The sequence below is a fragment of the Maudiozyma barnettii genome, assembly GCF_903064755.1.
Source record: "Maudiozyma barnettii strain CLIB 1767 genome assembly, contig: KABA2_08, whole genome shotgun sequence".
Lineage (NCBI taxonomy): Eukaryota > Fungi > Ascomycota > Saccharomycetes > Saccharomycetales > Saccharomycetaceae > Maudiozyma > Maudiozyma barnettii.
The window spans coordinates 377,781-404,843 of record NW_024545245.1 but is presented as its reverse complement, the minus strand read 5'-3'; the positions used below and the strand labels follow the sequence as shown (position 1 = coordinate 404,843).

General features: G+C 32.9%; 9 protein-coding genes and 1 non-coding gene across 10 annotated transcripts; 9 read left to right on the top strand and 1 right to left on the bottom strand.

Moving 5' to 3' along the window:
- Positions 1-570: 570 nt before the first annotated feature.
- On the top strand, positions 571-2,835 carry MES1 (methionine--tRNA ligase MES1; the record flags this gene model as incomplete). The annotated part of the gene is made up of 1 exon (XM_041552047.1): positions 571-2,835. One exon carries the CDS (start codon positions 571-573, stop codon positions 2,833-2,835), a length of 2,265 nt encoding a protein of 754 aa, XP_041407981.1.
- A 341-nt stretch (positions 2,836-3,176) lies between these two features.
- SAY1 (steryl deacetylase) lies at positions 3,177-4,328 on the top strand (the record flags this gene model as incomplete). The annotated part of the gene is made up of 1 exon (XM_041552046.1): positions 3,177-4,328. One exon carries the CDS (start codon positions 3,177-3,179, stop codon positions 4,326-4,328), a length of 1,152 nt encoding a protein of 383 aa, XP_041407980.1.
- Positions 4,329-4,646: 318 nt separating this feature from the next.
- Positions 4,647-5,450, top strand: BUD32 (serine/threonine protein kinase BUD32; the record flags this gene model as incomplete). Its single annotated transcript, XM_041552045.1, has 1 exon — positions 4,647-5,450. One exon carries the CDS (start codon positions 4,647-4,649, stop codon positions 5,448-5,450), a length of 804 nt encoding a protein of 267 aa, XP_041407979.1.
- Positions 5,451-5,875: 425 nt separating this feature from the next.
- APL6 (Apl6p) lies at positions 5,876-8,290 on the top strand (the record flags this gene model as incomplete). Its single annotated transcript, XM_041552044.1, has 1 exon — positions 5,876-8,290. The coding sequence occupies one exon, from the start codon at positions 5,876-5,878 to the stop codon at positions 8,288-8,290; it is 2,415 nt and encodes an 804-aa protein (XP_041407978.1).
- A 195-nt stretch (positions 8,291-8,485) lies between these two features.
- Positions 8,486-10,117, bottom strand: TNA1 (Tna1p; the record flags this gene model as incomplete). Its single annotated transcript, XM_041552043.1, has 1 exon — positions 8,486-10,117. The coding sequence occupies one exon, from the start codon at positions 10,115-10,117 to the stop codon at positions 8,486-8,488; it is 1,632 nt and encodes a 543-aa protein (XP_041407977.1).
- A 1,830-nt stretch (positions 10,118-11,947) lies between these two features.
- Positions 11,948-12,020, top strand: KABA2_08S04004. Its single transcript has one exon. It is a non-coding gene; the product is annotated as a tRNA-Val (tRNA).
- A 321-nt stretch (positions 12,021-12,341) lies between these two features.
- On the top strand, positions 12,342-15,401 carry RAD2 (ssDNA endodeoxyribonuclease RAD2; the record flags this gene model as incomplete). Its single annotated transcript, XM_041552042.1, has 1 exon — positions 12,342-15,401. The coding sequence occupies one exon, from the start codon at positions 12,342-12,344 to the stop codon at positions 15,399-15,401; it is 3,060 nt and encodes a 1,019-aa protein (XP_041407976.1).
- A 552-nt stretch (positions 15,402-15,953) lies between these two features.
- MTM1 (Mtm1p) lies at positions 15,954-17,069 on the top strand (the record flags this gene model as incomplete). Its single annotated transcript, XM_041552041.1, has 1 exon — positions 15,954-17,069. One exon carries the CDS (start codon positions 15,954-15,956, stop codon positions 17,067-17,069), a length of 1,116 nt encoding a protein of 371 aa, XP_041407975.1.
- Positions 17,070-17,822: 753 nt separating this feature from the next.
- CPD1 (2',3'-cyclic-nucleotide 3'-phosphodiesterase) lies at positions 17,823-18,479 on the top strand (the record flags this gene model as incomplete). The annotated part of the gene is made up of 1 exon (XM_041552040.1): positions 17,823-18,479. The coding sequence occupies one exon, from the start codon at positions 17,823-17,825 to the stop codon at positions 18,477-18,479; it is 657 nt and encodes a 218-aa protein (XP_041407974.1).
- Positions 18,480-25,337: 6,858 nt separating this feature from the next.
- Positions 25,338-26,933, top strand: MGA1 (Mga1p; the record flags this gene model as incomplete). Its single annotated transcript, XM_041552039.1, has 1 exon — positions 25,338-26,933. The coding sequence occupies one exon, from the start codon at positions 25,338-25,340 to the stop codon at positions 26,931-26,933; it is 1,596 nt and encodes a 531-aa protein (XP_041407973.1).
- Between the last annotated feature and the right edge of the window lie 130 nt (positions 26,934-27,063).

The following is a 27,063-nucleotide window of genomic DNA, read 5'->3' as shown; positions in this document are numbered from 1 at the left end:
TGACATCAAAGTTAAAAAGAAGTCATTACAAAACCAAATTTCCAAACTTTGATAAATCAGTCTTTGTGGTTCTCAACATCTCCCATTAAAGGGAACCGTTCCGATGTGAAAAATATCTTGGCGGGTGCTCTCCTTCAGCCTCATCCCTCTATGTATCTTTACCTCATCGCGTCAGAAACTCCCTTATTATATGAAATACAAACCCTAATATTCGTTATTATAAACCCTAACACCCGGGTAAGCGAAAAATTTCCAAAATTTTTCACTTTCTTGAAGTATTGATTATCTAACGCCCAACCAAAGGAGAAACAGACAGTCAGTCGTCCTTCTTCCAGCCTGGTGAGTACAACAAGGAAAATTCAAACACAGTTTTTGATTGTGGGCGTAACTCTGAGTAATCACCCAATTGTTGATCTTGTAGTCGTCATGATATATATATATTCGTTGGTATATTTTGTAAAAAATTGTGTCAATTGTATAAATTGAAGTTGCTTTTCTGCTTCTTATTCTTTAACTTTACTTCAATAGTACAACAGATCCACATCTATTTCATATAATCGAAATTCAGGAATGGTTGCTCAAGTTTCCTTCGAGAAGGAGAATGGTTTCTCCAGTTACTTTAACTACTCTTCCAATCTGAAAGTTGCCCTAGCTATCGAATATGCTACAAAGGACTTAAAGATTCAAATCAATGATGATTTGAAGACCGTCCAATTTGTTGATCAAATCCAAGGCCAGGAATTCACTTTGTTCAATGCTAACGCAATCCTTTGTTACGCTATGAACGATTTTACTGGTCAGGACTCTGAAGAATTCCATTTTTCTGAATCCTCCCTGGAATCTTTTTTCCGTCAACAGGAAGTTCCTCAAGAACATGCTACTGTATGTGTTCAAAAGACTCTGGACAATTACTTGACTTCCTTAGAGGAACCAATGACCTCTTTGAAGTTAATTACTTTTGTTAATGCCTTCACTTTGGATCCAGAACAAATCATTGCTCGTTTCCCAACTTTCCCAGAGAAGATCAAAAATGCCATTGTTTTGGCTGCCAAGCATACTCCTCGTTCTTCAAAGAACTTTAAACATACTGGTACTTCTAAAATCGCTACAGGTTTCGAAGTTGCCGTTCAATCTGAAGAGATCCTACCAAAAGATGGTGAACGTAACATTATTATTACATCTGCTTTACCATACGTTAATAATGTTCCTCATTTGGGGAACATTGTCGGTAGTGTCTTGTCGGCTGATATTTTCGCACGTTACTGTAAGAGCAGAAACTATAACACTTTATTTGTTTGTGGTACTGATGAATACGGTACCGCTACTGAGACCAAGGCCTTAGAAGAAGGTGTCACTCCACGTAAATTATGTAACAAATACCATGCCATCCACAAGGACGTCTATGATTGGTTCCAAATTGGTTTCGACCACTTCGGTAGAACCACCACCCCTCAACAAACTGAGATTGCCCAAAATATCTTTACCGAATTAAATGACAACGGTTTCCTAGAGGAACAATCCATGAAACAATTATATTGTGAAGAGCATAACTCTTACCTTGCTGATAGATTTGTTGAAGGTGAATGTCCAAAATGTCACTACGATGATGCTAGAGGTGATCAATGTGACAAATGTGGTGCCCTATTGGATCCATTTGAATTGATTAATCCACGTTGTAAGTTGGATAACTCTACTCCAGTTATTAAGAATACTGATCATATCTTCCTATCTCTGGATAAACTAGAAGATGATATAAAGGAATGGTTCTTAAAGGCTTCAGAAGAAGGTCAATGGTCCAAAAACTCCAAGACTATTACTAGTTCTTGGTTGAAGGAAGGTCTAAATCCACGTTGTATTACAAGAGATTTGATCTGGGGTACTCCAGTTCCATTAGAGAAATATAAGGACAAGGTCTTGTACGTGTGGTTTGATGCTACTATTGGTTACGTCTCCATTACTGCAAACTATACTAAGAACTGGGAGCAATGGTGGAAGAACCCAGAAAATGTTAAGCTATATCAATTCATGGGTAAGGATAACGTTCCATTCCATACGGTTGTTTTCCCAGGTTCTCAAATTGGTACTAAAGAAAACTGGACTATGTTACATCATCTAAATACTACTGAATATCTACAGTATGAAGGTGGTAAATTTTCTAAGAGTAGAAATGTTGGTGTATTTGGTAACAATGCCCAAGAGACTGGTGTCTCCCCAAGTGTCTGGAGATATTACTTGGCATCTATTAGACCAGAATCGAGTGATTCTCAATTCTCTTGGGATGATTTCGTCTCTTCTAATAATAATGAATTGTTGGCTAACTTAGGTAACCTCGTCAATAGATTAGTTAAATTTGTTGACGCCAAGTACAACGGCGTTGTGCCAAAATATGATCCAAAGGAAATTTCTAACTTTGATGAATTATCTAGTAACATCAACACTATCCTATCTTCTTACATTAACGAAATGGAACTTGCACATGAAAGACGTGGTCTAGAAATTGCTATGTCCCTAAGTGCCCGTGGTAATCAATTCTTACAAGAAAATAAGCTTGATAATAGCCTATTTTCAGAATTACCAAAGAAGTCAGACGCCGTTGTCGGTGTTGGTCTAAACATTATTTATGCCGTTGCATCCTTAATATATCCATTCATGCCTGAAACTTCAAACACCATCTACAAGATATTGAATGCTCCAGCTCTAAAGATCAGCAATGAATTTAACTTAGTTATCCAAGGTGAACATAACATCAATAAGCCAGAATACTTATTCAAGCGTATTGATCCAAAACAAGTTGAAACCTGGAGAAGTCAATACGGTGGTCAATCTAAAGAATAAATATAAGTACATAAATATAAGTAATTATACACTATAAGAGAAATATTTTAACCATTAAATAAATTGTATGAAGAGTCCCATATATCTTGATTTCACGGTGGGTGACTGTTCAGTTTATCTGGCTTTGCTAGTGAAAGTCATAGTTATTCTTAAAAGCTAGATCTTGTCGTTTAGCGATAAAATTTTATGATCCGACGCATGGAGACAACCAAAATATCAAATGAAGGTTTGGTTTAAATGTAAATACATACAAGTTTTATTGAAGTTATCATCCCTAGAGCGGCAGTCCCTAAATTTTAGTATATTCCCATCCATAGATAGACTCGGCAAACAATGTGTTAATGCTACAGATGAATCTCAGTGGTGTATATTTTATATTAAAGATTATTTTAATCTTGCCCATAAGAACTGCCATTTCCTGCTATGAGATATGGCATAATTACGCAAGAAAAATAACACTATCATTTGTTAGGAGAATACTTATGAGAGAGGCATTCTTGTTAGGTGATTCTTCGACAAGCCAAACCGTTATTAATCCTGTTTTTGAATTCATAGATTCTTTTTTTCTAAATAAATACCAAGATATTAGTGGATATATGACTGAAACAGATTACGAACTAATAAGACCTCGCTTGAAGGAAGGTTCGATATTCTTAGATGTACAGAAAGGTATAAGGACGAAATACGTGTGGTACTCTAAACCTGAAGATTTTGATCCTCTTAAAGATCCCGTAATGATATTCTCACATGGTGGTGGTTTTGCCATCAAACTAGTACCTTTATCATTTAACTTCCTTAATAATTTATCGAAATATTTCCCTAGAATGGGTATAATAATTCATGATTACACAGTTACAGTGGCAGAAAAAGGTGAGTACCCCTTACAATTGCTCGAAACAGTCGTCCTATATGATTATGTAACTAAGGAACTAAATTGCGAACATGTTTATCTAATGGGTGAATCAGCTGGTGGTAATATTGTCTTCGGTACATTACAATTCTTAAAAATAAGTAATAGAAGGTTACCAGATAAAGCTATTGTTCTAAGTCCTTGGTGTAATCCAACTTATGACTCAATGAAGACAGGAATAAGAGATAGTCTCTCATATTCTGTCAATAAAGCTATGGACGCATTATCTTTTGAAGGTTTGGATTTATTTACCAGATTATTATTACCAAAGTCGTATGTGTTCAATGATGATCCTATGTTGGATGTAGAGCAAAATTTTGATACTATAACCTGGAGTAGTATTCTCCCTAAAGTTGAACTATTAATAGTATATGGTACAGACGAAATATTACAAAATGAAATTAAAAATATGATCAAAAAGTTGGATAATATACACTCCTCCAATTTTAATATATCGTACAATGTATTTGCTGAAGAGGACGCTGCTCATATCGAGCCGGTACTTAACATGACACTAAATCTGGATAAATGGTCTCGCTTACCTGCTATGTCTAAAATTTTGCAATTTATAGAGAGTGAGTAAGATGTCAATCACAAAATTAAATACTATATAAGTAAATTAAAAACCTTATCAATATATACATCATTCTCCTATGTATTGAACTTGTTGATCTGTCCATTGCAGTTCCCAAACTGTTTTCTTCACTTTTCATATATTATTAAGTACTGAGATGAGTTATGGCAGTCTCATCGCTTTTTTTTCCGCTAGCAATAAAAAATTAATGATAGAGATACCTGGAACTATGAAAGGATGGATAATCACAAAATGGTTAGCAGCAGATCAAATGTAAAGATATAGAGATAAGTCTTTACTCATAAGTCTTTAATTAACAGGTCAAAAATGTCTCAAGAAATAGTGGATACAGTGTCGCAATATTTGACACCTAACGTTCCAATTAAGTTGATATCGCAAGGGGCAGAGGCTGTTGTCTTTACTACACCAATCCATCCATATTGTCCATCTGATGAAAAGCTCATTGACGATAAACCAGTTCAATATATTATTAAATATAGAGCTCCTAAGCAATATAGACATCCTATCATCGATAAACAACTGACCAAGCATAGAACTTTGAGTGAATCCAGATTGTTAGCCAAATTGTACCTCATCAAAGGTTTACATGTCCCGAAATTGATTGCAACAGATTCCTACAATGGTTATATATGGCAAGAATTTTTAGGAGAGGATTTACCTAATGACTGTGGTTTCAGTAATTTGAAAAACTTTTTATGGATGAATTCCAAGGATCCATACAATGATATTGTTAAAGATACATTATTTAAAGTAGGTGAACAAATCGGTCTATTACATATAAATGATTATTGTCATGGGGATCTTACAAGCTCTAATATTGTACTTGTGAGGGATACTGATAACATTAATTGGATCCCATACTTGATTGATTTTGGCTTAGGATCCCAATCTAATATGGTCGAAGACAAAGGTGTGGACTTATACGTCCTTGAAAGAGCGATCATAAGTACCCACTCAACATTCGCCGATAGATACAACGAATGGTTAATTGAAGGGTTCTCTAATGTATATAATAAACAAGGCAAAGGTGGCGTAAAGAAATTGGGAGAGATCCTGAAGAGATTCGCAGATGTAAGAATGCGTGGTAGAAAGAGAAGTATGATTGGTTAAAGTTATTTCTCTTTGGTCAAAATACATATACCGTTGTATAATTATATAGATATATTTCAATAATAAGATACATGTTATATAAAGAAAAAAAGATAGTCCCAATAGCAGTTCTTTTCTTTTCTATATTGCTCTCTTCGTTTGTCACCTTATCTTCTATTGTTAAGCCATTTGGCGCTATTTTTTCAATGCTCGCTGTGAAGGAGAATTTAGTTGGGAATGGAAATACATAATGAATACTTGGATAGCAGATTCAGAAAGGATAAAGAACCAAGCATTCGAGAGAAAAAAGTAAAAATAATTGGAGAGACTGGTAGTGTTAGTTATCATTTCAGTTAATATCTGGTATAGCATATAACAACAAAAATCACACCTAGTTTTTTATAGGGGAAGACCTATAATTGTAACATATATTCCAGCTTAAAATAATGGTGGATTCTATTAGTCAGATAGCATCTGCCCTTGAATCTGCTAAAGCTATAACCTTAGAAGCTGCGGCTGTCGCATCTTCTAAGCTCGGTGAATCGTCCTATACACATTACTCAAAGAATCTAAGCACACAGCAATTAAGAAATTTGCTCAACTCAAGGAATTCTAGGGAAGTTAAGGATGCTATGAAAAGAATATTGAGTATACTTGCATCAAATGATACGTCAATTGATATAGAGGAATTTTTCTCAGATGTCGTTAAAAATATTAGTTCAGACGATATCAAAGTTAAAAGAATGGTGTACTTATATCTACTGCGATACGCCGAAAAGGATCAGAATCTAGCCTTATTGTCTGTCAATGCTATTCAGAAGACTTTAGGCGATAGTAATCCTGATGTTAGAGCATTTTCATTAAAAGCATTATCTGACATTAAAATACCATCCCTGACACCAATTGTATTACTTAGTGTAAGGAAGTTAATAGTTGATCCTTCCCCTGTGGTGAGAAGTGAAGTTCTGTACACTTTGATGAAGCTGTATAGATGGAAACGAAATGAATTAGAAGAAGATATCATAGATCTATACACTGGATTATTGTGTGACTCTGATCCTAAAGTGATATCTTCAGTTTTAGTTGTATTTAAAGAATGTTTCCCTGATAGATTAGAACTATTGCATGGTCATTATCGTTATTTTTGTCAAATCTTAAAGAAACTTGATTCATGGGCTCAGTCATACCTTATTGAAACATTAATACGATACTGTAAGAGATATATAATTAAACCAATGGTGGTTGATATTTCTTCTTCTGACAGATCTAGTAATTGTGTGCCTCTACCTGATAAATATAATCAGATTATGTTCCCAGTCTATGAGTTAAGAATGGATAAAGATTTAGAATTATTTATTAGTAGTTTGAAGATTCTCAGATTTAGTACAAACCCTGTAGTAATTATATCATGCTGTAATGCATTCTTTCAGTTAACAACACCCAATGATTTTAGAAACTCAGGTTTCCCAGATGTCTTAACTAACATTGCTATTGCCTCCTCCAACGTTGGAGTGAAGAGTCTTTTGCTACAATCCATATTATTGTATTCGAAACTAGATTCTACCTTATTCCAACAATTTAATAGGGAATTTTTACCATTTCCAAGCGATGATACAACGATTGTATGTTTGAAGTTAGAAATATTAGCAACTTTAATAAATGATACAAATGTTGAATTTATTCTTCGTGAGTTGAAAAAAATTGTCAAACATCAAAAGAACGAAAAGATCATTATTGTAGCTTCGCAAACTATGGCATCATGTGGTAAACTATCTGTGACATTAGAATCGCACATTATGAAGTGGTTCATTAAAGTAATTGAGACAGAAAAAAGTGGGCTGACTAATAACATATTGGATTGTTTCGTTAATATTATAAGGGAGCTTGTCTCAGCAAATCCAAGAAGACATCTCAAATTTATTTTGAAATTGGCCGATTTATTGACCACCAATCATGTCAGGGCGGATAATGCTCGAGCAGGTATCATTTGGCTATTTGGTGAGATTGCTGGGATTGAATTTAAAGTATGTCCTGATATAGTAAGAATTTTAATAAATGGATTTGTGGACGAAGGACCAGAATCAAGAAGACAATTGATTTTATTAAGTGCTAAATTGGTATCCTATGAATACGATATAAGCAATGAAAATTCTAATGGATCATATAACGTGGAGGACTCTCGTGTTATGAAAATGTTCCAATATCTTGCATATTTGGGTCAATTTGATGATAATTATGGTGTTAGAGATATGGTACGTTATCTAACTTCTCTATTTGATAGCGGTAAGTACGAAATTGCAGCATTATTATTACAGGCACCTAAACCAAATATTTGGGATAAACCTATACTTGATGGAGATTCCGATTTTGTTGAAGACACCGAAGATATTGATCATGATCTAATAACGTACCATTCATATATTCCATGGGATGTATCAGATGATGTAATCGATTCTAAGACCTTGGATATGCGTGAACCATTGCCGTTGAAAGATTATAATAAATTCAAGAAAAGCTTTTCATCTGAAAACTACGTTGATACTTCAAATTCCTTTGTACGTGATAATGCGTCAGAGGAAATACCTACAGACACTACGAGTACTCATAGCCCATCTGTGACTAGAAATAGTTTTACCTCTAGTACAGGCAAGAAATACAAATTGCAAAGTCTTGATGAATTCTTCTCCGATGTTCCAGCAATGCGTTCCACCAAGAAATATAATTCATTACCAAAAAAGAAGAAAATCGTTACTGTTGTGGAAAGTTCAAGTGAGGGGGAAACAGACTCCTCTGAAGATGACGAAACATCAGAAGACGAATCTGAGACGTCCTCATCTGGTTTAGAATCTAGTGAAGATTAGATAGAATATATATAATATGTATTGTCGTACATAGAACAAAAAAAAAGACGCAAAATAAAAATATAGCATCCGTACATCAAAATTTATCAATTAAAAGACTTTTACTTGAGGGGTGGGATGGTTCATTCACATTAAAAATTATATCGTTACAAAATTTGAAAAACAAAAATTAAGAGTTCTCGTCTATTATATACCTTAGTATAAATAACGGAACTCAGGATTCAAATCACTTAATTTTTCATCATACGGTATTGGTTCACCTAATTCTTTACATTTTTCAATGATTTTGTCCTTCTTAACATTTTCTCTTTTGTATAATACGTATTGTAAAATAGTCATCACAATGGATACTACTTGAAACGCTAGACAAAGTGATAACCCTTTAGTATATCCTGGTTTATCCTCAGCTAAAAATATTTGACCTGAGACTAGACCTGAACCAGACCCGAAGAACAAGTTGACTCCTAGTGCAGTAGCTCTCTTGAAATAGTTACCATTATTACCACTTAACCACAGACAGTTACAAGCAGCATTGACATAGATACCCATACAAAGAATGTAAACACCGAAATATCTGACACCATGTACATGTGAACCAAGTACAATAGCCAAACCAATTGCTGTAGTGGTACAAGCACCAATGATGAAAGGTGATCTTAATCTTAAATGATCAGACCATAATGCACACACGAAAAATACAATAGCGGTCAAAAAATATACCGGGACGGTCATTAATTGTGCTCTAACGTTTGTAAAACCTAAACTGGTGATAATAATTGGCAAGAATACGGTCAAACCGAAAGTTGTTAAATCTATACCAAACAAAGCCACAGCACAGACCCATGTTTTGATATCCTTTAGAGCTAATTTCACTTGGTACCAATCGAATCTTTCATCAGGATTGAATGTATTCATCGTCTGGTATCTTTCAATAATATATTCACGTTCTTCTTTACTGAAAAACCATGAATCTTCCAAGTTTTTACTTAGACCAAAATAGTAGCATGGTACAAACCCTATGGAAATAACACCTTCAATGATATAAATGTATTGCCAACTCTTTAAAGAGCCATTAATTGTAGAACAACCATAAGCAATCAACCCACCAAACGAAGATGAAAGACAAGCTGCGCTAAAAACAAAGGCAAATCTTTTAGCATATTGTTCTCTTCTATAACAGACAGATAAATACATGTTAATTGCAGGATATATCATACCTTCAAATGCACCTAATAATAGTCTAACAGCTAACAAATCGCCATAATTTCTTACCCAAGCTGTACCTATGGAAATTGCACCGAAACATAATAGACATACACTCATCATTAAATGAGGGCCTACAATCTTTAATAAATTAGCTCCGATAGGGTCGAATATGACGTAAGTGCCAAAAAACACCGTGACACAGACGTTATATTCTTTACCTTTCAATCCAATATCTGATGAGAGCCCTGCAACTTCTGCATTACCAATATTTGATTTATCTAAATTTGATAGGAAATATAATAATCCCATTAATGGGATTAAAAACATATCCATTTTTTTCAAAATTCTCTTCTCCATGGGGTGAGTCAATGATGGAATTCCATCATCTTCTGTAGCAGTTGTTGTCGAGAAAATTTCTTTATCTATTACATTATTCATGGCTTCTTTCTCTTCTTCCAAATTACTTTCATTTTTGTTTGTTTGTTCTTTAGATCTATGATGTAGACTACTACTATCTATGACATCTTTACTCCATGCGACTTCCTTTTCAGAACCTTTCGAGTCATTTGAGTTTGGAATGAACAGGACATTATCAACGTAATCTCTAATAGAACCTGGCATAACAACTATGAATATATAGTAAATACTATCTCTGTCACTATATCGTTTATTCGATATTTATCCACTTCTGTAACCTTTTTTCCCAGAACTATTGCAACAGCAAAAGGAAGTATTTCTATTTCTTTGTAAAGAACGTATATTGTTCTTATATATATTGATATTTGTTCAAGAAGTGAATAAGCAAAAGTTAAAAAAGAAAAATATCAATAATTTTTGTAATCGTCCAGTTATACAGAACCTAACTACAGGAATCTGCGTGACTGTGTTACCTCTTTGGGTCTTGTCATCGTCAGCTCATAAAGTTTTTTCCAGTAACCTGCGAATACAATAGCTTCACTTAGTAATGAATTTGTTAGTCGACCAGTTTATTGTCTCACTTTGTTCCCCGAGGTTCCGTTTCTCTGTAGTTTAATTCTTCTCATTTTGAAGCGAACAAGAAAATCGAAAAGCGGAAAATCGAAAGAAAAATAAGAATTTCACCCTCTTGGTGGGTGCTGTTGCTAAGAAGAGGTCGCAGGAGTACGATTTTGTAAGAGGTGGAATGGGATATTAATAACAATAAGAAGATGAAAGAGAAGTCCAGCAAATGAAGAGTCAAATCAGATTGGGGTGGTCTAGAGGAGTTTGTGAGGACGAAAACTCTATAAATATTTAATCAGATATTTATGTCTTCGCTGTAACTGGATACATAAGAGAGAGCGAAGGATGGAGGCCGTATAGATGGTGTGGCGTGGGAGTTAGTTCCCATTATAGCAGCAATGGAGTACGAGGTGAGTGTAACTTGACGTGGCATCACCTGACCGTTCTCTAGCCACACACAAACACATGTATTGCATTATTATTTTATTTTTTTGGTAAAAAATGATACGACTTAGTTGTCTAGCGTGACAGCTTCTCTTCTTTTGTTGTTGTTGTTGTTCTGTTCTATTAATTATGAGTGACTCTGAAAGCGTCACAATTCAAAGAGAACTTATTTTTACTGTAATGTGTTTGAAGAAAAAAAATGAAGTTCTGGGTATTGAAATTATTGTTAGATATGACACAGCCAGTATTGTTATATACGTAAAAAGTGGAAGTTAAGATTATTTGGTGTATTTCCAGTCATTCTTATTTTATGATAACGGCAATGTGTACTTAAGTTACGATTTTTTTCAGATGATGAAGTAGGATACAGGGTGCTGGTATAAGTAAAAAAATTGAATTGTGTTTGGTAGGAGTCTGGTTGCTTTGATCAAATTTTTTGTTTCTCCTCTCTTTTTTTTTGTGTTGTGGAGGATGCTGAAAAAGTTTGTGCTAGTTGTGAATAAAATTTACCGTTGTTTGTGCACTATACACATAAAAATTGTGATTAATATCGCTCAATCATCATTTTAATCAAGTGGGTGATATTATTTGGACGAGACGTTCTCGGCTTCGCGTCACTTCTTCCGGAAAGTTTCATCGATTTTTGAGGGCCCAACAAAACAATTCTCCTCCAAAGGTAAACCTAGTGATTTCAAATTTAGTTCATATATAATAATTCCATTAAGTATATGCCTAGTAATGAATGTTGTAAATAATAGACATACCACGAACTCCTTTCAGGTTAGTCAAATAACAGGCTTTAACAAAATAAACGATTATCCTCCCCCAATATTGGTTTAGAGACCTTTATGAGTATGCTACCATTACCCCCTACTTATTTTATTTTAATATTTTATTTTAATATTTGTTTTTTAATGGTTGTAAATATCCCTTGTTTGATTAATCAAACTTTTTGATTATTTGACGGTATGTTATTTTTATAGAAATTTCAATAAAGTGTAATATGTTTTTAAAGTTTTTAACAGTGTTCTAATAGTGTAGTGGTTATCACGTTGCCTTTACACGGCAAAGGTCTCGAGTTCAAACCTCGGTTAGAACTCTTTTTTTACTTCTCAAATTTAGAAAGCCAGTAATACTTTGGCAAGCTTGACCATTAGAAATATTTCTAATAGTTACAACTCTTTTGAAACACTTTCATTGTTTCTTGAAATTGACAATTCAAATATGTAATTATGTTATTTGCCATCGCGGAGTATTATTTTTAAAAGGAGGCGATGACTTTTGAAATTTTATAAAATAATCCACTTCTCTTTCGTCCTTGAACAGAAGCTATACTTTAGATGAAATTAATTTACGTATCATACCTTTCATCAACATTGAACTGACATCTCTAAGATTTTACTGTATAGTATGAACAAGTATGGGTGTTCATTCATTTTGGGATATTGTTGGTCCCACTGCAAGACCAGTTAAACTGGAATCGTTACAAGATAAAAAAATGGCAGTAGATGCATCAATCTGGATATATCAGTTCATTAAAGCAATGCGGGATTCAGAAGGTAATGCTGTCAAAAATTCACATATTACAGGGTTTTTCAGGAGAATATGTAAATTGTTATATTTTGGTATTAAACCGGTGTTCGTATTTGATGGAGGTGTGCCAGCTTTGAAAAGAGATACCATCAAACAAAGAAATGAAGTTAGACAAGGGAAAAGAGATAGTGCACAAAGAACTGCGAGGAAATTGTTGGCTTTACAGATGCATAAGAATTCCAACAGTGTTGAAAATAAAGACCAAAAAAATGATACCAGGACACCAGATATAATATTTAGACCACAGGATGATTGGGACTTACCCAATATAAAAGGGTTTAAAGTTTCAAAGCATGACGCCAGAGTTAATTTAAACTATGACGAAGAGAAAAAGAAATGGAAACAAGATAATTTAGTGATGGAAGATATAATTGACGATTTGGATTTAGATTCAATAGATCCTACGTCAGAGGCATTTGAAGAATTGCCAAAAAATCTTCAATACCAACTATTATCTAATCTTCGTTTAAAATCACGATTAAGAATGGGTTATTCCAAGGAACAATTAGAGAATGTTTTTCCTGATAGTTTGAATTTTTCAAAATTTCAGATTGATATGGTGAAGAGAAGAAATTATTATACCCAAAGAATCATTAATATGACGGGTTACCATGATGGTGGTGCTTCTAAACTTAATGATGAAACAATTAATAGAATATCTGGTCAAAAGGATAGAGAATATAAGATAACAAAAACTGAAAATGGTTGGACCCTTGGATTAGGTGAATATGACGGTTCAGAAGCCAAAAAAGCAATTTTACTTGATGCTGAAAATCAAGGTTCAGAAATTACGAAGATGATTGGGAATTCTGGCTTAAATCATAATAATGATAATGATATAAGGGAGGAAGACGATGAAGACGACGATGGAGGTGATTGGGAGGATGTAGCATTAGAACCAACCAACATCAAAGACTCATTTGATTATTCATTAAAAGCAGGTCGGTTGCCAGAACTTGATAAAACCTCCCAAGTAGTTGGGAGTCAAGCATTTTTGGATAAAGTACCTATGGAACAATCTCCAATTAAGAGAGATAGGCTTACTAAAACTTACAAAGTAAATGTTGCTGATGAGGATGGCGGCAACAGCGAAGATGATGAGGATGATGAGTATACGAAACAATTTGAAGAGATTGAGATGATGGAAGCCTTTCAGAAATCAAAGCTTGAACAATTTCAAAGAGAGAAGGAAAGAAAAGAACAACAAGAAAAATTAGAGAAGAAACAAGAACAAAAAAAGATGACAGAGGAAGCATTGAAAAAACATCAAGATAATCTAGATAAACAACAAGAGGGCCAAAATTTTCATAAAGAAACTGAAGGTGAACAAAATTTGAGAATTATTTTAGAAAAGACAAATAATTCAACTGTCTTGAATGGTGATTCATTTTTATTCGGTGGTTCATCGTTTTCTAATGAAAATAAAGAAGATCCACTAGATAATCCTTTAGTTGAAAAGTCTATTCCTGAAACACCGAGTTGGTTTGATAATAACGATCGTACAAATTTACTGTCCGAAACAAGTGTAGCAAATCCATTTGCAAATACTAAGTTCGTTGATGATAAGATAGAAACTAAAAATAAAGTAGATGAGAAGGGAGATTGTCATAAATATGACTTAGTGACAGGTTCAAATGCAAAGCATTTATTAGATGAACAAATTAAACTGCGAGGTAAGGATACTGTGGAAACAGAAATTGAAAGTAAAAATGATAGTATATTGACTGGTGAAATAATAACCATATCAGATACTTCTGATTCGGAATTGAATACAGAGGGGACCAATGCCATTGATAAAAATAAAGAAGAAAACTATCATAATGAAAATACAATGAATACTTTTAGTGTATCGACTAAACCAATTCGAACTGACAATATTAAGCCAACGATATTTGATTATGAATTTTCAGAAGACGAAGAGAATGATATCGCTGAAAACATAAGACAGGAAGAAAAGGATTTTAATACTTTTAGAAACGCCAATTTATTGAATAATTATCAACCCGATAAAGACGTCGCTAATAGTGCATTCTTAGAGGATGAATTGTTTAAACAGCAAGTGAAGGAAAAGAGAGATTCTGATGAAGTTACTCCAGATATGGTGACAGACATTCAAGATTTGTTAAGTCAATTTGGTATTCCGTTCATTACGGCACCAATGGAGGCTGAAGCGCAGTGTGCTGAACTTTTAAGATTAGATCTTGTAGATGGAGTTATTACAGATGATAGTGATGTCTTTTTGTTTGGAGGTACTAAAATTTACAGGAATATGTTCCATGATAGAAAGTATGTAGAATTTTACGATTCTGAGAGGATCGCTATAGATCTAGGTCTAGACAGGAAAAATATGATCGATTTGGCATTATTACTCGGAAGTGATTACACTACAGGTCTTAAGGGTATGGGACCCGTTTCTAGTATGGAAGTTATTGCTGAGTTCGGTGATTTGACAGAATTCAAACGATGGTATGATGAAGGTCAGTTTGATAGAGAAAAACTTTCAAAGGAGAATAAATTTGAAAAGGATTTAAGAAAGAGAATGGTGAAAAACAATATATTATTGGATGCTACCTTTCCAAGTGAATTAGTTGTGGATGCGTATGTAAACCCTGAAGTTGATCATGATACAACCCCATTGGTGTGGGGTTATCCTGCTGTCGACATGCTTAGAACTTTCCTGGAAGATCATTTGGGGTGGACACAAGAAAAGACAGACGAGATTTTACTGCCTCTGATCAAGGATATTAACAACAGAAAAAAGAATAAACAAAGATCTATCACCACCTTTTTCCCTACTGAATATATAACCAGCAACAAGCAAGTCGCAAATGGTGGTAAGAGAATCTTAACAGCCACATCTAAGTTGAAAAAAAGGAAAACTAAGTGATAACTAAAACTGACTTATATATATAATAAGGATATTGTTATATTGATATTGTTATGATGAACGTCGTCATCGTTGTCTTTATTGTATTAGTAATAATCTCTCTATCTTTGCCATAATTGGACACTTTTTAACTCTTTACCCTTCTGCGACACTTTGTTAGAGTGAAATGACGCCGCTCTTTTGTCTCCTCTGTGGAAAATCGGGTGCCAAAAGCGATGATGTTAATGAAGTTTGAATAGTTATCAAGATATATTTGAAGTGGGACGAATATTATTCTATATAATACATGTCATTGAATTCCTTCTGACCCTTTACCGTTATTCTATAATGTTCATATATACCGTTAAAATATATTCTAAAACAAAAGTTTGTGTTTTCAATAAGGTTTTTTGTTTGTTATTTGAAGGACTTTGCTCGATCGCTTGGGGGATCTGCATTACTAATACAATAAAACCTAAATATTAATAAAATTTAGTTAAGCTAAGTTATTTTGTTTAACCACCATATTTCATTCTAGCTTGTGATTTTTTGCTCTACTTTGGAAATGAAACTATGGGTAACGATGATACACTAAGATTAACTTTGGGAGAGCGCATGCTAAGTGCAGTGACAGGCTCTCTCTTGACATCACTCACTCTAACACCAATGGATGTTGTCAGAGTGAGATTACAACAACAGGGAATGCTTCCAGATTGTACATGTGAAGTTGCAATACCTTCAAAGGATGGTTTAGTTTCAAATGTCTCTAAGTCTACCGATCTTCATTCAGTGAAGAGTTCTAAATTGAATGTTCCAAAATTGGGATTCCCTAAGAGCAATAAGTTATTTTGGGAGAATCCATGTTTCCAAGAATTAAACTGTGTTAGTTCTTCATTAAGATTTACAGGTACGTTAGATGCATTCAGAAAGATTACAAATATAGAGGGTATTACGACACTTTGGAGAGGGATTTCTCTTAATTTATTGATGGCTGTTCCCTCAAACATCGTATATTTCACTGGTTATGAACATATTAGGGATATATCGCCTCTTTCGAAGAACCATGAAAATTTAAACCCTCTGGTATGTGGCGCTTTGGCAAGAATCCTTGCTGCTACAAGTGTGGCACCATTAGAACTAACCAAAACTAAACTTCAAAGTATACCTAGAGCTTCCAAATCAACGAAAAGTTGGACGATGGTGAAGGATCTAGTGGAAGAAACTAGACAGGATATGCAAAAGAATGGTTCGTTGAGAGCGCTTTTCAAAGGATTGAATATAACACTATGGAGGGATGTCCCATTTAGTGCTATATATTGGGGCACCTACGAGTTTTGTAAGAAAAATTTATGGATGAAAAATGATGTAGCAAACAATAATAGCACAGTAATACATTTTGTAAATAGTTTTGTTAGTGGTTCAGTCAGCGGTACCCTTGCGGCAATCATAACACATCCCTTTGATGTCGGTAAGACGAGATGGCAAATTTCCATGATAACAGAAAATTCGCAAACTCAAAGTCCTCAACACCAAAGAAATATGTTTAAGTTTCTTGGGACGATTGTTGAGAATGAAGGTACTGCTGCTTTGTTTACCGGGTTAACAGCCAGAGTTATTAAGATTGCACCAAGTTGTGCTATTATGATATCAAGTTACGAAATATCTAAGAAGATTTTTGGATCTGAATGAGATAATCTCTAACTTCAGGGCATATATGGTAGCCTTCTATATTTTTAAATATTCCTATGAGTTTTTTTTTTATCATCTATTATAAATATAATTTAGTCATTTTTTCAAACACATCTATTTGTTGATATATAGTGATTATTGTGTATTGTGTTGATATTGGCTTAGAATTGTTGATCAATTTCAATGGTTTTCTAGTAAGTTTTTAGGTAACTATCGTTATTTTGTTTACATGAGGTACCTAGTTTGTAAATTGTTCAATTAGTTCTAAACTTAAAAATTTATTAATTATCTAGACACCACACTTATATAGTTTCTTAAAATTATAATAATAATCATTATGCGATATTTTGTTAACGAATTCCAACGATATCTCAAATATTGGATATATTTTGAGTCTATCCTCCTCTTATAGGTAGTAAATTATCCTACTTTAGGAGTGCTTATAAACTTTACTCAGAAAATGGCGTAGAGCGTTGCCTCATTATTCCCAGTTTTTGATGGACAAGGAAAATAAAGGACTAAAGGGCAAACCTTTGATGAATTTTAAATTCATCAACACCAGTAAACTACGGATAAAATTTACCTAAATATTTGAATGGAAAACGTTAACTCAAACTGATACAAAAAAAACGGCTGAATCCAACAATATAATAAGAAAGTACCGTTTATTCTATATTCTGATCTAAAATTAAAATACCACCCTATTCGGAGCTTCTACCCTATAATTCAAAACAGTAGCATCTTTTCTAAACCATGTCAATTGCACTATGGTTTTGCCCTCAACAAGGTAGCACATACTACGAGTTATTAAAACAATTAATCATGTCTATGCAAACGTTATTTCCTTCTTCTATACTTTTCGAACCTCACGTAACTATCACAACCAATTTGATTTGCGAAAACAAGGATGATGTTAATAAGATTTTAACATCATGTGTTGCTGCTATAAGATCTATCGAGAAACAATTGAGAGATATACACACACTACCGCTAGTATCATTTGACTCATGCTCTATAAAGAAACAATATTTTCAAAAAGTTATATTGAACTGCAAACCTAATAAATATTTATTTGGCTTAGAGAAGATCATGACAGAAATGTATACTTCTAAAAAGCCAGCACATGAAGGTGAACAACCGAAGTTTACACCACACGTTTCATTATTGTATTCTAATGTTACCCCTGTAAGTCAAGCTTATGTACGAATGATAGAACAACGTATAGAGGATACTTTAGATCTAAGATTAAAACAAGTTACAAATAAAGATCTTTTAACTCAAGACGAACAAGTTAAGTGGGAATTCAGCAGAGAATCTTCATTGGGATGGAACATTCCAGGTACGTTTAAAGTTGTTAAATGCGAAGGTCCAGTATATGAATGGGAAGTATTGGGACGTACCGATATTTAGATACTCACAATACGCGATATTTCATTCCCCTGTCTATATTCATACATATTACTTTTAATCGAATACGTCTATCTATCATAATATGAAATGTTGAGTCTGTTGTCTTTATCTTTTTTGACCGTTGTACACCTGTCCATACCTATATGTTGACACTACCCAAAATGGTACTGCATCAAAGATGTTAACATTATCTCTTTGATTAACGAAAATTAAAGAAACATATTAAACTAGAAACCACTTATTGTGTTTATTAATATCTCATGCTCCGACTTCCCAAAAAGAATGCAATTCTCAAATAATAAAACTCAAATTTAAAATGATTTCACTTCTTACAAATATCATTAAAATCTAGATTTGAAAAATCATTCCATATTTGCAATATTCACCTTTTTTCCCAAAGTCATAATTTCTAATCAAGGAAATTGAAAACATATAAGATAGAATACTTAATTGGCTTACTTTTAAAAGACAAACATGCTGAAATATGATTAAATTGTGGTGTTATTTTATTAGCTCAAATAAAAAAAATAACGACAATTATTCCAAAAGCATGTTCTGAAGAAACTCAACCATTCAAACTTTGCCTTTCACTTCAAAATTGATAGTCAATCATCGAATTCTTTAAATATTCCATCTTTTTACATTGTGCATTGGGAGATATAGAATTCAAATGACATTCAACGTTTTATTTCATTGCGATGTGAATTTAAATATGGTGAGGGAATTAGAGATTCTAATTTGGATACGTTCTTCGCTGTTCTATTAGCACACATTATATGGGTTGTTTTTTTCTTCTACAAACGACTAAGAGTAGAACGGTACAACCTCTATACTTATAATATGCGCTTGGCTTCCAGAGTTTACTAAGAAAACAGGCCAGACATCCTTTTGATTATTATTAGGAGGTGTTACATAAAACATAACATACTATGCTACGGACAAACGTAATCTTAAATGCTCATAGTTGCATTTCTACAGAGAAAGGTATATCATATATTTAAGAACAATAATAGGCACAAATAAGCACTTTCGTAAAAAAAAATTAATATTACTTATATTTTTGCTTAACCATATATCAACCAGCTTTCTATCTGAAAAGAAAGTGAGTATCAATAACGTTTCTTTAAATTTTATAGGAGAAGAGACATGGTCTCCGTAACCATTCGGAATGATATATTAAATAAAAACAAAATAAACGATTAGTGTACATGTTTCCCCTATTAAGCCAAGTAGTTGAAACTGATATAATGTTATACTATTGGTAGTTTTTAGATCTTTTTTTTACAATTACAAAAAGAAAATTTGAAGAGTTAAGGTAATCAAAATACAGTTGATTCAAAACAAGGTGCAGTAGTGAGTTGACAATAATAATCCGTAAAATCACTATACATGTAAAAATATGTCATTTATGTATTGAATATACGGTTTGTATTTATCCTTCTTTTCTTTTTTATATTGAACATTTCAAAGTGTGCGTACGGTTAACCGGTAGGAATAAAAGTAAAAAGAGAAAATTATTGGCTATCTTTTGTTTACGTTATTTTCATTGAAAAACTGTTTTGAAATCAGTCAATATATAGTAATGACATTATATTGCAGTCACGTAGTTTTAAATGTATAAAAATTTAAACGCATGAATTTTATTGAAGGTGGGTCAGTAGAAAGGAAGGCATCATGTTCTGTTGAACTATCGCAAATATACCTGAGCATATCATAAAGAGAGAAAAAAGAAAAGATCTGACGTTAACAAAGTTGCATAAACTCCTTCTCTCTTCATTAGATTCTTTATGTTTTTAAAGTTCGTTACCTAAGCCTACAAGAAAACTATCCCTTCTCGAAAACCTTAAATTTTGATCGGCTTTAACAAGCAAACAACTTAACTTCTAAACAATAAACACTGTAATAAGAATTGCCCGCACAAGATTCTTTTTTTGAAATGAGTAGACAGAGATACAGAATGTTGTGAAGGAAATCAGTAATAAACGATATACAGTATTTCGAAAAGTTATCGTGTCCCAAATATTCAATAACTAATTCTCATCTCATAATACGAGATAATCGTTAGGAGTCATGCAGTAGGAAAATTTGCTACATCAAAGGTTTTTTTTGAGGGGGAGGGGATACATCCTGCTCCATATCATACAGAAGAATAACATTGTTTTCACGAATATTAATTAGAATTGGTTCTTTCTATTTCTGATTACGTGAGACAAGTTTGACGTACATTTACAATTGATTTAATTCTTTTCGTTAATAGAGACAGTAGAAGCTAACAAGGAACATAATTTTTCTTATTCTTAACTATGAATACTTTATTCAGGAAATCACAAATTTAACCTCGTTTAATTCACAAATATTTATAGATTTTACCGAACCAGTATTTAAAAGTAAATACTATAAGCATGTGTATATTTTATTATTAGCCAATCAGGTTTCTTCAATATGAAGATATTTGACAGAAAATGCTGCAAGTATTTGGTAGTTCCCTTACGGCATTGTGGAAAAAAGTAGAATTTCAATTTACATTCATTTCATTAACCTAATTTAAAAAAAGCTTAAAAAAGGTTAATAAGGAACGTGTATCAGTTTTTCAGTATTTTTATACTCACTGCATGAATTTCTGTGCCCATACATTAATATTCTGGAGGATGTATGAATAGTAAAAAAGGTGTTGAATAATTCAACAGAGTTGTACATTGGGGCAAAAATGAAGAAGATACGAACGACGAATATTCTTTCTTCTGAGAGAATCTCAGAGACTGGTCCTAGGTCAAAACATTCTAAGAAACAATCTGAGGAGGGCTTGAGAAAAATTAGTTTTGTTGGTACCAGAAGAAATCTTTATATATCTATATTAAAATATTTCGTCAGGGATTTCTTTGCATAATGTTTTTTTCTCTTGCAAGAACTCTATCTAATAAATTATAGTCTTCTGGAATTATCTAAATTAGGTCATTAGAAGCTATTTTTTGGGAAACATTATGGATTAAATGTTTCCCACTCATGATTTCTTTCTTTCTTTCTCTACATGATATGCCGTGCAAAGAAAAGGATTTATGCGGGTGAATATGTATCAAAAGAGTGTTTCTGATCAACATTGCAACTATACCTTGGGCACAAGTAAAAAAAACATTATGATTTAAAGCAAGAAATTACGGCAACCTTAAATGTCCATTAGATATTGATATAATGAAGCTAACCCTCAAAAAGAAGAATTTTGTTTAGTATAAACGCTCATTTTCCTCCGACTTTCTGTGGCTTGAATACACATTTCCATTTAGTCATTTTTGAACGCAGAGGAATAAAACAATAAGGATATTTTAATTTTAGACACTAGTTCATTTCAAAAGAAACCGACAGTAGAATTCAAGATGAAGAACACTTTCCTTAATCAAGAACTATATATTTTTGTAACTTGGGAAAATATTATTGAAAATCATTAGAGTGTATATTGAATAAGAATGAAATAAAAATTGAAAAAATGAAAAACACATTAAGAAAATAATGATGATTACTCTCTAACCGACAAAAAGCAAAGTATCTAATAAAAACAATTATAATTTCTATCTTTTAACTGGAAGATGACGAAGAAAAAGAAAAGGAGAATGAGAGAGGGATGAGGAGGGAAAAACACATGCTTTATGAACAAAGATCTCTCCACTTATCATGCATGGCGATCCTTTAAAGAATTAACGCCCTCTAAATATAAGGATAAACAAACAAGATAATAGTATAAACATCTAGAACGGATATACTTAGGTTGTTGTTTGCGATATCAAAGGTATTTCTTAAAATAATATTCTCAAATTCATAGACAATTTAAGCAAATCCTTTCTCATGTTGTTACAGATATTATGAAGATCAATAATATGGATCAGCAGCTTAATTTAATATTTATATTGTTTTTAGAATAAATATTTTATTCAATCCTGTCTCGGAGATATCCATAAAACTGCGCTTGCATTATGAAATGTGATTTTCTTATCCTATTGTGTTTAATGTATTGTAAAAATTAAATGCAATCTGCAGCTATTGTAAACAGAAAAAGAAAAGTATTTCGTGTCCGAACATTTTCAAAAAATTTATAAGGTTTTATTACTAATAAAATAAAGAAAAGTCTGGCCTTCCATAATTCAAAGAAAATATTATAAAATTTTAGTGTTTTTTTTGATTAGTTTGACAGTTGTTTCCATAATCGAATAAGCAAAAATTATATATTAATATAGTGTAAATCGATAGAAGCTAAAAGAATTACAAAAATTATAACAATTGGCGCAGAACCAACATTTTCTTCATCTATTAATCCCAGAGATAAAGCTATACACGGTTACCTCTTGTGACATAGAGCAACATCAAATATTTCTATATTTTCGGATTAAAACTGGAGAGATGCAAGATATGTTAATTAAAGTTCTCCCTATTACCAGAGATACACAGCAAAACTATCACTTCATGCACAGTCAAAGAAAGATACCAACATAAGGAACAATTTCACTAAAAAAAATTAAAAAAACAAACGAGTAAACCCATGTCATGAAGAAGATGCAGCATATCATTCTGCAAAACTATTGCTGTTATTATATTTTCTCTAGAAGAAGAAACGCCATAATTTAAAACAATGCCATTCTTGTGCGTAAACAGTAAAAATAAAAACATCACACGGAAGATTGATAAACGACTCAATCAGAGTTTTCCAGCAGTAGTATACACCATCAATTTGATAGAGTTCTTACGTTATCCCTTCCAATAATTATCTGCTTCCCATTTGAGTTATGTATTTCTATTTATTTCATGTATCTTAAAAGAGTTATAAAGATTAACGCGCTCATTTAACATTATGATTAGATTCAATATGAATTTCGTCGGTGATAGAAGTAGTTTTAGTCAGAAATGGCTACGTTAACTCTCGGGAGTATTTATCAAGTCCCACTTGATTACTCTGTATTTCATTGCAAAAATTAAAACAATAGAGAAGGGTTTCTGTTCTACTGCGCGATATGTGTGGATTGTCTAGTTCTTTCCAACTAAGTCCTAACCTTATTTCACTTTTGGGGAGGGGAGGAGGAGATTGAGAAAAGAAATACAGAGCAGGTTAAATACTTGTACCGCTAAATTAGTGTCAGTCAGCAGTTGGTCAAATATGGAAAAGAAGATATGTGCGTAATTTTTTCTTGCTGTTAAGAAATTTTTCTCCTAGAGCGACCATGCGAAGGACTTTATTAAGCTTTTTATTTTGAAAGGAGACAAAATACTGACAAACTCTAAATAAAATTCTGGTAGCAACGGGTTTTTTGTTGTGATATATCAACCTCTATTTTTATTCTTAACCGGATCCTTTTGTGCTCCCATGTACAGGTATTCGTTACCCAGTTTATCCCTTTTCAGATATATATGTATTTGTTTCTAATTTTAAAATAGTCGTAGGGCCCATTTTTACTCATACATTTAATCCTATCTGGCATAAACATTTCTCATCCTAAAATGAAAAAGAGAGGTCACGTTTATTTTTTTTATTTTTATATTTGATTTTTTGATTCGTACGATACATTCTTTAGTTAAAACTTTAATAATATATCTCTATCCTTGTGATATATTCCATTTGTCTTCGTCTTTGTCCTTAGTTTCTTATGTCTTGATTTGTTTATATATTTTCTTCTTTCTCTTTTGAATTTTCTTCCAAATGTGATCTATTATATGGCCCAAGAGTCATAAAATTTTGTTTTGATTCACAAATATCCCTCGAGGAGTTCCGCTTCTGGGCACACCACTTCCCTCAGGTGGGTTCAATTGGTTTCCATGTATGAGTATAACCTTAATACCCAAAGAGGAATTTGGCTACACTCCTTGTTTTAAAGGAGAGAGATAAATAAGGCAAATTGAAACTTCTATAATAAATATAACAAACAATCAACTACCAACGAAAGTAAGTATAAGGATAGAGAATAAAGTAAAAACAAAACAAAATCGTAGGAAATGTTGCTGTATTCTTTAAAAAAGTTTAAACTACCATCCCTCAACTGAATCTTCAACTAAAAGAAGAAAAAAGTGAAAGTAAAATAAATCAAGAAAAAAAAAATATTTGGAGAGCTACTGCAACTCTGTGCTCTCGACCGAGCTATCCTGCAACGTATCCCGTGTCACCCTCTGATCAATCCCTAGTAGATTGATGATCCGCTCCTTCTAGTTCTTTCCTTACATATATGCATACAGCTTATACAAGCATATTAAGTAGGATTAGTTTTCGCTGGTACAAGTAGCTAATTATGATACTATAATCAAAAGAAAAAAAAATTTAAAAAAAAAAAGAACCATTGATTATCCAATTCAATCCTCCTTTTTTTATTTCTTTCTAATTTCCCACAATTATTCTACAATCATGAAGAAGAAACGTTAGTTCAATTGAGAGTTGGCATTTGATATATCCTTCTTCTTTTATTTATTTGTCTCGAAATATTGATCTGCATTTATATATATATAAACGTAGAAGTAACGGGGATTTCGTTAATATGATACAATTTGTTCAGATTTCAAAGAATATATTTAAAGGGTAAAAAGATTGGTTTTAAGTTATGCTACATTTCAGTTCAGTCAATTACATCATATTTTCATTAAACTTGTTGTTATCATTGTAATAATAATCGAAAAACAAATAAATACATATCTAAAAAGTATTGATATCATAAGGTCGTTTAACTCCCTCAATTATAATTACATTTTATCCCAATTATTTATCCTTTAATCTTTTTTTTAAAAACTATCCCAAAAATACAAAATAAAATCATACAATATCAACTTATATTCATCTACTATTTGTAATATTCTTTTAATAATAACTTATCCAAGTGGTGCATATTAAACATGCAACATCTCAAATTTATTCATAAATTGCATTCCATTTTAAGTCGACCTGAATTACAAGAATGGATTTTTTGGTCAAAACAAGATAGTTCAGTATTCGTGGTAAAACCATACGATCCAAAATTTAGCTCCCAAGTTTTAAAGAAATATTTTAAACATGGTAATGTTAGTAGTTTTGTTAGACAATTGCATATGTATGGATTTCACAAAATCTCATCAAATCATAACGGGGATAATATTACACTTGTAAATAAAGCTGATATCAAATGGTCATTTACACATCCATCCGGATATTTCCATAAAAATGCATATTCATTAACATTAAATAATATTCAAAGAAAGAGAACTGGTCTAGGGAAAGATGGAAAGAGAAAGAATATTTTATCTCCAGTGTCAGTAAATTTTATTCACCCCTCTAACCAACGGCAACAGCAACAGCAACAACTTCCGAATGATCCAATGAGTATCAACCAAAATGGACGTAATATGATACCTCCAAATATACCGAGCGTTGGTAGTTATTTAATGGCGCCGGGTCAAAGTATCGAACATCATGAAACACAACAGCAGCAACAACAAATTATGAATGGTAAACGACTGATTGTCAATAATTGTAATTCTAATGGATATACTACCGCAGAAGAGAATATGGCTGGCTCAAATAATGGTGGTGGCATGCCAGGATCCATATATATTGTAGATCCATATCAAAATGTAGCGAACCCTACCATCGATATAAACGAAAATAGACCAATGAATTATCAGGGACAACCAGTTACAAGAAATCCAGTTCTAACCAATTCTCAAGTAGTTCCTTATCCTCCAGCGATACCAATGGAACAGCCAAATACTTTTCGTCAATATTATCAACCAACGTCATATAGTGTCGACCTACAACAACCACGACAAATGGGTACGACGACAACACTGCCGCCTTATTTAAATTACCCTAAAAACGGAGGTTTATCACACGGCCCAACTCATATGAAATCATTAGTGGGATATAGCTCTACGTCAGACCATCACGGGTATGAAACAGGCTCAAATACCTCCGGTAAGAAACGAGAATCAATAACAATATCTGATATAAACAACGTAACTACCGATAGAATCTCCGACTCCCCCCTCGTATCGCACCAAAACATAAAGCTCGTACCACCGTTATCAATAACACATAGTCTTACAGATAAAACTGCAAATACACCAATATTTACTTCTTCCTCTACTGACACAATTGGAACAATAATTCCACCTTCACGATTGCCATTAGCTGAGATGGAAGAATACAAAATTTATCGAGAAGTATGTGACGGGAAATTGAAAAATTTAGATAATAACATGGCCGTTGTTATCAAAAGTATCTTAGAAGTGAGAGAACGAGTAGATTTTTTATCACAACAACAAGATACTAGTAGTCCTAAGAAGAAGAAAAAAGGTATCTCTGACATTAAGGAAGAAAACCGTAACAGCACAAAAAGTCTAGAAAAACTATTTGAAAAAAATATTCCAATTACACTCGAGGAGTTAGATCGTTTGAATGAATTTTTAAACGATATGAATTCATTATTCAATAAATACGAAGATTTGTTGAAGTGAAATCCTTGTCATTAACAATACTTAACCTGCATCCGATTTTGTGAGAAAACCAATTCGTAAAATCTATAAACCATTAACGCCCGCATCTTTACATTTTACTTTTTTATAACATATATATATATATATATAT